Source organism: Chenopodium quinoa, unplaced genomic scaffold, assembly GCF_001683475.1.
Source record: "Chenopodium quinoa cultivar QQ74 unplaced genomic scaffold, ASM168347v1, whole genome shotgun sequence".
Classification (NCBI taxonomy): Eukaryota; Viridiplantae; Streptophyta; class Magnoliopsida; order Caryophyllales; family Amaranthaceae; genus Chenopodium; species Chenopodium quinoa.
In genome coordinates this window covers 6,196-16,797 of record NW_018743715.1, presented here as the reverse complement: position 1 = coordinate 16,797, position 10,602 = coordinate 6,196, and the positions used below count along the sequence as shown (strand labels likewise).

Below are 10,602 nucleotides of genomic sequence, written 5' to 3'. Positions count from 1 at the left end.
CTTATTGTATGATTTTATAAACCTTAACAGTTTAATTGCAAGTTTATAATTAAGGATTTATGGCCACATTTTTTAAGTTGAAATTTTTTAAAGCTTTAGTTTTGCTCTTTTTGGTCCGTTCCCTAATCTCAATGTAGATTTGTTTAGGACTTAAGAGGCCCAATATCATGATCACCAACTTGGCAACTTGTATTTGTCTCTCCCATAAACTCTCAATAAATGTGTAATTTCGGTTCAAATAAGATTAATAAATCATTAAAAGTAAAATGTGTTACCAAATATTATTCTCCAATAAAAGTTTAATTTGGATAAGACAATAATTAAAAGTAAATATATCAAATTGAAATGAACATTAATTACACCGATCGGTGCGTGATTTTGTCATATATGTCTAAATTAATACGGAGTACCACTCAAGTATTTTAAATGTTTATGAGTTTATCTAATGTCTCGGGGGCGTTTAAAATTCTTATTCTTTTACATTTAGAATAATACATGCAAATTTAATAATATCTACATCGACTATATGTATTTACATATGGATTACGGAGTAGTATATTTTCTTTCTACTTGGATCTATATCATTTTTTATACTAGTAAGTTAAATTTTAAAAATAAAAAGGGGTTTTTAAGTTTATGTGTATCTTTTCTTATTTTAAAAAAAGGAGTATAAGTACAAATGCACTAACCTATTACATGTATTCTTAACTTTTACAAAACTTTGCCTTTATTAGTCCTTAAGTGTTAAGAAGGCTAAAAGATCATTCCTAAGTTTAATTTGTCTTTGGTGATTTGATAACTTTGACTAAACTTTCTTTCATCTTAGTTTATGTTCTTTTACTTATTTAAATTTTAAAAATATATCTTCACAATGTTTATTTTGGTGTTGTGTGTTTGGAAGAACCCCATAACCCCTAAAATTTGAATTATTATGGTGTTATCCAAACTTTGGTTATCTAGCTAGCAAATGTAATTAGTTGGTGAAGTTTGTACTTGTGACCTCAAAGTCACAAGGATAATACAATTAGCATTCCTTAAATGAGAGTACGTATATTTTTAAAGGAGAGTACATTTATAAGTATTGTAACACAAAATCGATATATAATATTTCATAGTTGAAAACACTTTCACATCGCATACTTGAAATACAAAAAATTCTCCCGGTCTCTTGATTGATCCGTGCGCTAATCATCCAACTAGTACACATACATTAAGCAAAAGAGTATTCAACATATTGTCAAAAACTACTTTTAGAACTTTAACTTAACGTTAGGAATGTTGGGGTTTCATGGGGAACAAAATAAACATATATAAATATGCAACTTTATAAAGGTACGTAGTTTGCCAAAAAGATATTGAGTGATCATGTCTTAAAGTAGAAATCTCAATCCCCAAGCCATTTTATTATGTTTCCTTGTTCCCAAGGTTGTTTTTATTTGCTTTGCTTCTTCAATGTGTTTTGTGCTTTGTCTTTGTTCGAGTAATGTAGTCTACAAATAAAAGTATACTTATATACTTAAACTACTATCTTCACCCTTTTGTTTGCCCATCCTATTGTGGTAAGGCAACATTTTTATCTTTTGGTTGGGAACTTGGGACTTGAGAAGAATTGGTGAGAGGGAAACAAAAAAGAATAAAAAAAAAAAAAAATCAAGATAATTAACTTGAGGAAAAAAAAAATATTGAAATGAAATCTAGACAAATAATAAGGAATGGAAGTGATACTTTGAGTACAAAAATATTGAATGTGTCAAAAGAAAAGAATTATGTAAAACATAGATTTATACGAGAATAAGTTAGCTAGACATATAGACTATGGTTAACAACTTAACATTATTATTATTATTATTTTGAAGAAGGTTAACAACTTAATATATTGCATGCAATTGTGCAAAGTTTTGATAACAAGTTGACTCGAATCATACTTCATATATGATACCATAAAAATCTACCCTATAAGTAAATTAAACTACGAGTGCCTATTATGTACATTCAGAGTCATTTATGCTCATTTAATCAACATATGAATAAAAGTTTTTTTGCTCATTTGTTGATTAAATGAGAAAATGACTCCGCGTGTAAGGTACACCCGATGTATATAACAAATTCTGTTACTCGTAGTTTATTTATCACAAAGATACAAAGTTAAATCAAGAAGAAGCAAGCATGTTCTCATGAGTCTCACGGTCTTTCATCTCATCTCAGGAAAAAAGAAGAAGAAAAAAAAAAAAAAAAGAGAAATGGCTTTATTTGTGCACAGATTAGGCCCAACACAAACTATATGCTCAAAAGCCCAAACACACAAATTTCCATCAAGATTTCAAAATTTTCCATCAACTTCTTCCCTATATAAACGTTACCCGAGCTCCCGCCATTCATTTCACCATTCACACAAATCATCATTTTCAGAGAGAAAACTAAAGAGAGAAAGAAAGCTAGAGAGAGAATTCTAGAGAGAGAGAGAGAGATGAGGAAGAGAGGAAGAGCAGCGACGAAGAAGACATCAGCAGCTGATTTCCTAGCATCGCCACCAGAAGGAAATGCAGTGAACACTCGCAAGAAGTCTACCGAATTATCGCCGGAAAAATCCTTCGAATTCAAGCTCAATTCTCCGGCGTCAAACTCTGGAACTCGCCGGAAATCGTCGCTGAAGTCTTCGCCGCAACGCAAATTGGAGGCGTTGTCTTCGATTTCGGAGTTGAAGGAAATGGTGTCGTCTCAATTGGACTCGATCAAGCGACAGGCTGATCGCTCTCACTCTGATATAATCAAGGAGGTCGAATCCACTAATTCTCGCCTTCACAAACGCTTGAAGGTATCTCTCTCAAATTTATCTCTGAAATTTTTCTTGAGGTTTCGGTTGATATTTTGCTGGATTTTGAATTGAAAGTGAAATAATGAAACACTAGAATTGTGCAAGCAGTTAGGTTGATTCGTTCGGTAACTAATTTTAGGTATTCGCTGATATTTAATGTGTAGAAATTGAAATATGTATTGAGTTGAATGAAACACTAAAATTGTGTGCAGTTAGGTTGATTCGTTTAGGAAATTGTTTTTAGGTTTTCGCTGATATTTTGTGCTGAATTTTGAATGTGAATAGATGTTAATTCTAATGAAATGCTGGAATAGTTTGATTTGTTCAAGCGACTAGGTTATTAATTGTGAATTTTGTATTCTTTTGTTGTTAATATGATTGAGATTTGAGTTTGATGCGAAATAATTGTAGTATTAAGAGAGGATTTAGTGCAATTTTGAACAATCAGCATCTTAATATCAATTAATTGCCTGAATTATTTGATTTGCTCAAATTAGCGATTTGGATACTATTCGACAGTTCTGTATGCTTTTGTTGTTTCCAGTGACTGATATTTCACTAACGGCGAAGTTGTTTATAATATTAATAGCGCCTAAGTTTTAATTTTGAACTGTTAGGGCTTGATTTGGTTTTGGACGGTTTGATTTTTTTTTTTTTTTTGCCTATTGATCTAGTATAGATTTTAGGTGCAATATGAAGAATCGCGTAAGATAAATGTCAATTATTGTGGAATTCTGGATGCTTTTGGCTTTTCATTGAATTTGCTGAGAATCATTGAGAGTCTGAGAATTGGTTTTCTCTTACAATAATAAGCTATGTCGATTCGAATTGAATGATGGAACTCTGCAGTTACAACTCATAAGCTTATATGAATGTGGGTTAAGATTTGAGGAATCAGTCCATCTGCCATCTCTGTAGGTAGTTTAACTGTTGGACACTTGGACACTGATTATCTTGCTTATTCAGTGTCTATACAATTAACTTACAATTTGTGTAAAAGTGGAAATATGGTGTCTAAAATGATTCTGTTAATTTGATCCTCTGAATGTTTTACATAAACTTTGCTAATATTGTACATGAGCTACTTTGTATCATATATCTTGATCTATGCCGAATTAATTAATCTAATAAGGCTGGAGACTAAAAGAGCTTATATGAGTTTGTGTGTGCATACAGCACTTGATGCATATTTATCTCATATCTCTGAATCTTGTAGCTCTATTTCAATAAAAATTTCAAACTCATTTGATTATGCAGATTTAAATATGAGATGAGGCAGAGGTCCTTAATGTATGCTATACAAAGACTTTGTATCTGATTGCCTTGAAATCCATATTTCAATACAATAATGTGCCTCTAAATAGAGTAATGTATGATTTCATTTCTGATATTGAGATTAGCATGGAGTACACTCCATCTAAGACTAGTATCGAAAAGTAAACTGTTTGAGACTTTGTGACTCTATAAAACTATCTATAAAGCTGCAATGTTAATAATTTTGTGTTTATTATTTCTACAGATTCAGGCTCAAGCATGTCAGCAACTCATGGATGAGACAGATAAGGAATTTAAGAAGATGTCTGAAAGGATTGCTGAAAGCTGTGATGCAATGAAGGTATTACACTATTGTTTTATGCAGTAAGTGTTGCTAATGTATTGGAAGATTGGTGTTGTTTGATTGAAGTTAATTGAGATTATTTTATACCCACAGAGTTCATATGCTGAGTTTATGGGGGATGCACAAACCACTGCAACTCGTGGTATGTAACTGACTTTTAATACACTTGAGGTCTTGAGCAACATTTATTATCTTTGTGATTGTCTTCCATTTTGCGCATGATCTGCTGACGAGAGTATCCTGTGTTTATATAACAGTACAAAAGTGTATATTTTTTTCCTCTGCAGTTTAACTTCTTTCTCTTATTTTTTTTATAATTGGTGTTTGGGGGTAGTTTTTACTTAGGTCTCTGACTTGGATACTGTTTGCTTGCTGTAGGGGATCCTTAGAAATTTGTTATTTTTAAAATTATTTCAAGTGTGGTTAAAATAAATTCTGCAATAGGTTTTAAGGTTTTCAATTTTCTCTGGACTGTTTGGAGGGTAGGTTATACAAGATATTATAGAGCTCTTGATCAGTAGTGCTTCATGTAAAGTGTATTGCACTTCGACTCAGTCAATGGCAGCGTTAAAGAACTGGTGACACTAGCTTTGTTTCAAGCACATGCAAAGGTGTTGCAGTTCAAAATATCAAATAAATGATTGCTCAAGATTGAAACTCTGAACTGCTGAAGCATGTTTTTTTGGGGGTGGGGGTAGAATTCATTCTTTCCTCTACTTCATGTTCTTTAGACTAAAATAGGCTCTCGATACCATAATCAAAATCAACTCAAACAGACAAGGTTTATAGAACTATAGAAGTCATTCAATTAGGCTTAATTTGCTTATCAGCAATTTGCATGAGACCTATAGAATTGTAGTTAATGAGCGGGAATACCTTTCAATAATGCAGTGCATTGAGCTCTTGTCATCTGTGAGCTTTTAGATTTCATGATACCCTTTTGTTATTGTATGCAGTGTGTAAGACAACCATCCCTGAGAAAGCAGATTTTTATGAGAAAGCTATTAATTCTCTGCGGAACCGCCATGGGATCTTTCCAGCTGCTTAAGCTGCTTTGTGCTGTATCCTGGTGACCTGGTAAGTAGAAACTAGTCAAATCACTGTCACTTAAGTATGCTGCTTATAATTTGGAATACTTGTTTGTGGATCAGTTAGCATTGGCATGACTAAATGGTTCTTTGATCGCCATGTTGATTCTGTGTATCCACTCTCTATATTGCTTTCTTAGCCTGGTATAGTACAGTCACATTGCTGAGTTTTGAAAGATACCTTAGTTTCATATGATTGTTCCATATACGTTGTGTGCCACCAATTTTAGGCTGTTTGCTTTTCATCCTTCAACTTGAATCAACTCTTCCTACTATGGTATCTTAGGCCTTTTAAAAATAAAAATAGTATCTTTGGTGGAATTTCAGGGACAAGCTGCTGCAAATCTGCAATTCAGACAGTTTGGTGTCAGAAATATCGAGTGAGAAACTTATGTAGATGCCCTGGCCTATCTAGTCATTAGTGTCAGTACAAAGGATTATAATCACGTAGAGAGCATTCTATTTTAGCAGGTAAATAGGTGAGAAACATATTACTGCAGTAAGTTGTGAAGGAGAAACACATTCATGAGAAAGGGCTATAAGAAATCTAACACAAACTGAGGCTATTCTATATTTCTGGAGCTCTGTTTAAAGTCAGATCGGTGTTCTGTTAGTGTTACTTGAGGTACGAATTATATTCTAATTCTTGCTTTGCTTTATTAGATTGCTTATTGCATTGTTGTCTTGTCCTGGAACATAGAATAATATTTCTCAAGCCATAGAAATACAGAGTAGCTTAGCAATTTTTGACATGTTATGCATAATTTAAAGTCTGACAAGTTCTTATTATAGAAAACTTAGCTGTCAAAAAAGAAAAAAAAAAAAAAAAGAAAAAAAAAAACTTACTGTCTCAAATTGTTTGATCGTGTTATTGAGCTGATTGGATTGGACTACAACCCAATAATGTCAGCCCAAATATAGAAACCCAACTAGTGAACGACGATTCTAGCAATGTAGGTGTATTTCCCTAATTTCATGGTCTCATTTTAGTAATTTGTCAATGCCTCAGCTATAATAACTAGTAATCCCATAAAATCTGGAATAACAAGTGGGCATGGAATTTATTTGGGTCCTTGCATTGACTTGCCAAGTATAATACTGTAAGTCTGTAATATGAATGTAATAACTCTTTAACTTTTTTTATAGACAGCATCAAACATTTTTTTTAAGTTAACAATATACTGAACAAGATGTGCTCAAAATACTCGGAAGGAACCACCATAGTATCGGGCAAGACCAGCTAATATCAGAAATATCTTAAAACTCTTGGCATGATATGGAACTTTATCTTCAATTTTAATTTATTTATTTTTAAGTTCTTGTTTTTTTGCACCATTGACGTATGATTGTATAATAACTTGATAATGCTGAGAAACATGGAGTGTTTTTTTGTTAAATAATTAACGGAAATGAGATTCACTCAAAATAAGAAGCACCGTAGTTTATGGGCACAGCAAGGCAATTCTTAACAAGAAGTATTTATATCTTCCATGTTGGCATGTTGCATTCATTACCGTATGCTGCTAGATTCAGTTAAACGTGTTGCAAAAAAAAATTGCTCAATAACCTTAAGTAAAACTAAATTACTTCATATATACTTGCTTAGTTGCTTGTAATGTACGGAGTAATTTTTTTTTCAAAAGTATTAAGATAGGAGATTAGAGATTTAGAGTAGTTGGCTATCTCCGTCTTCCAAGCATTCATTTGCACTCGGCAATTCTTTCATCATTTCAGTATTATTATTCTTTTCCAAGTATGCATTGTAAATCAGCGTCATTTTATTCACCTTGGAATGGAAGATTAGGATAAGAGACAGATTTGATTCTAGGTCACAGACAACTCTCTTCTCCAGTTTTTCTATTGAATTAATTGCCTTCCACTTGACCATAATCTATAATATATATGACGTTTTTATTCAATTTGAATTCCAATTTAATCCTTGTTCATACAATTTGTTAAGAAAAATAATTATTTTTTATTAGTAATACAGCTAACACCGATTTCCCTTGCTTAAACCTTGAGCATCATCTTATTCTTTTGTTTTCTTTTAAATAATTTAGATAAGATATGGCTGAGCTTAAACTCATCAGGATCATATATGCAAATGAAATTAATTTCTAAACCACTTTTTTTTTCTTCTTCTTGTTAGAGATAGTTTAGCAATAGTTATGTTCAGGTTCCCATGATTAAGGATACAATATGATTGTGATTGGCTCTTTCTTTGTTGCGAGCACCACTAATCACGACCATATTAAACTACGAGTACTAAATTAATTTGCAAACAGCCTATAGTTATTAAAGATGCATCAAGATTCACTATCATATATATTAAGCTACCTAATTATATTTTACACAGTCAAATAATTATGCCAACTTGACAATTGCGGAAGAATAGCTACTGTTAATTTCAAGAAAGTATATACATCAAGTTTAGTCGTTTAGATGGTCTAAATATATACACATAAAAATATTACTCTATCAAATTCTTTGAATTAAATAATTATATTTCTATAGATATACTGAACAACTCATACAGTTGCACAAGAATGACAGCTACTATTACAATAAACAATCTTCATACGAAATGCACTTGCAAGTATAAATGAAACACACTTTCCCCAGAAACTGGAGTGCAGAAGCCTAAACAATTCCCATTATATCTACTATTCTCCTAGTAAGGGATTCCAATCACCAAACCAAATAAAACAGAGCATACCAACAAAAAAAAAAAAAAAAAAAAAAGGAAACAAAAATAAAAGTCTCTAAAATGTCCACTGATAACTACAATGGTGGTTGTGCTAGTGCTAGGAGCTTCACAGTACAGCTCCTAGCAGGGCGCTTCTTCATTGTATTTTCTACCCTCATGATTCTCGGCTTTATTGGGGCTGCCTATATCTTCGGTCTATACTCAGGTGACATAAAAACAAGCCTTGGTTATGACCAAACCACTCTTAATCTGCTTAGCTTCTTTAAGGACCTAGGCACTTATGTCAGTGTCCATGCCGGTCTTTTAATGGAGGTAGCTCCACCTTGGGTGGTCCTTTCAGTAGGAGGTGTGGTGAACTTTTTCGGCTACTTCATGATTTGGCTTGCAGTCACTAACAAGATCTCCCAGCCCCCAGTTTGGCTGATGTGCCTCTACATCACCATTGGTGCAAATTCTTTGGGGTTTGCCAACACCGGAGGGCTTGTGCCCTGTGTCCAGAACTTCCCTGAGAATCGAGGGGTTGTGATTGGGATCTTAAAGTCATATCTTGGAATAGGTGGGGCTATAATGACCCAATTCTACCATGCTTTGTATGGGGATAACTCTAACACTAGCGGGGTCATCTTGATCATCTCTTGGCTACCAGCAGCTGTTTCGCTGCTCTTTGCGTTTAGTGTTCGAGTCCTTGATGTTGCCGGAAGAAATATCAAAAGAGACAGGAAATTCTTTAACGACGTTCTTTGCATGTCTCTTGGTCTTGCCGGGTTCATCATGGTGATGATCATAGTACAAAAACAGGTTGAGTTCAGCAAAGCTAGTTATAGTGGAACCTTTTGCTGTCATTATTGTTCTTCTCATTTTGCCTATCTTTCTAGTCTTCAGAGAAGAATATGCTATTTGGAAAAACAAGCTTTCTAATGCTTCCAGTACCCTTTCCGAGCTAAAAATCGTGCCTGAAAACCATGTATCTCCTGTAAAAAATCAAGCTTTAGCAACTAATAACTCTCCTGAACATGTAGAATCAGCTTGGAATAAAGATGTGTTCCGTCCTCCAGCTAAGGGGGAAAAACCACTCCATCCTACAGGCCACCTTTAGCGTCGACATGCAAATTCTGTTCCTTGCCACAATATGTGGGATAGGAGGGAATTTAACCACCATAGATAACCTAGGACAAATCGGGACTTCATTAGGATACCCAAAGAAAAGCATTAGTGCGTTCGTGTCATTAGTTTCTATATGGCAGTTTCTTGGGCGTGTAATGGGAGGACTCATCTCAGAGCGCTTGTTAGACAAATACAAGTGGCCTAGACCTGCCTGTCTTAGCATCGTTCTCTTCGTATCGTGCATTCCTCACCTTCTCATAGCCTTCAATGTGCCGTATGGCCTCTATGTGGCATCAGTCATCATGGGATTCTGCTTTGGTGCAGAGTGGACTTACCTCTTTACCATAATATCCGAGCTCTTTGGGCTCAAGCATTATGGTACTTTGTACAACTACGGCTCATTGGCCGCTCCACTAGGGTCTTTCATATTCAATGTGAGAATCGCCGGGCATTTGTATGACCGGGAGGGATTAAGACAACTCAAGGCGCAGGGCCTCACTAGGAAGCATGGCGAGGAGCTGCATTGTTACGGAGTCAAGTGCTATCAATTGGCCTACTTCATAATCACCGCGGCTACATTCGTTACCGCGCTCGTGTCTCTGATTCTCGTGGCTAGAACTAGGAAATTCTACAAAGGGGATATATACAAGAGGTACCAAAAAAAGGATTCTGCCTCAACTAATGTGACATTGAGAGGGTATTCAGGGAAGGAAGATGACGAGGTGAATTAATAGTTGTACCGGTTTTCATTAGTTATTATCCATACTTTTTATGCATTAAGTGGAAAAATGTAGTAGCGATTGTATGTAAGTGTGCAATTTTAGTTCATTTTCAGACCAATTTTTTCAAATAAGCCATTCAACCATACGTAATAAAATTATACAGTATGTAGTATTATATGGAATTAAGGATTATTATTAATTTTTGTAATATTAGATTGGTTTATATTTTATCAACTTTAACAAATTAATCTAAGCTTTGGATGATCATAAATTTATTAATGTCTATAAAGGTCGAATATTCGAATTTCTTTTAATTCGTATGTTGATTTTACCAACATACTTCGTATTAGCTTAGTCATATAACTTTACTATTATTGACTACGGAGTACTACAAAGCCAAAATAGCTGTATGTATATACTCCCCTATTCCCTCAAAAAAAAAATGTATATACTCCCCTAGACCCTACCTTATATTAACAAGTAGGAAGAGGCCGAAGATCTAGCCTTGGTCAAATACTTATACAGTTAATGGGTTGACTTTTCCCCAT

General features: G+C 34.1%; 1 protein-coding gene and 1 pseudogene across 1 annotated transcript; both read left to right on the top strand.

Moving 5' to 3' along the window:
• The first annotated feature begins 2,005 nt into the window (after nt 1-2,005).
• LOC110684548 lies at nt 2,006-6,092 on the top strand. The gene is made up of 5 exons (XM_021860993.1): nt 2,006-2,815; nt 4,335-4,430; nt 4,527-4,575; nt 5,390-5,510; nt 5,849-6,092. Exons 1-4 carry the CDS (start codon nt 2,468-2,470, stop codon nt 5,479-5,481), a joined length of 585 nt encoding a protein of 194 aa, XP_021716685.1. The 5' UTR covers nt 2,006-2,467; the 3' UTR covers nt 5,482-5,510; nt 5,849-6,092.
• A 2,050-nt stretch (nt 6,093-8,142) lies between these two features.
• Nucleotides 8,143-10,602, top strand: LOC110684547 (annotated as a pseudogene).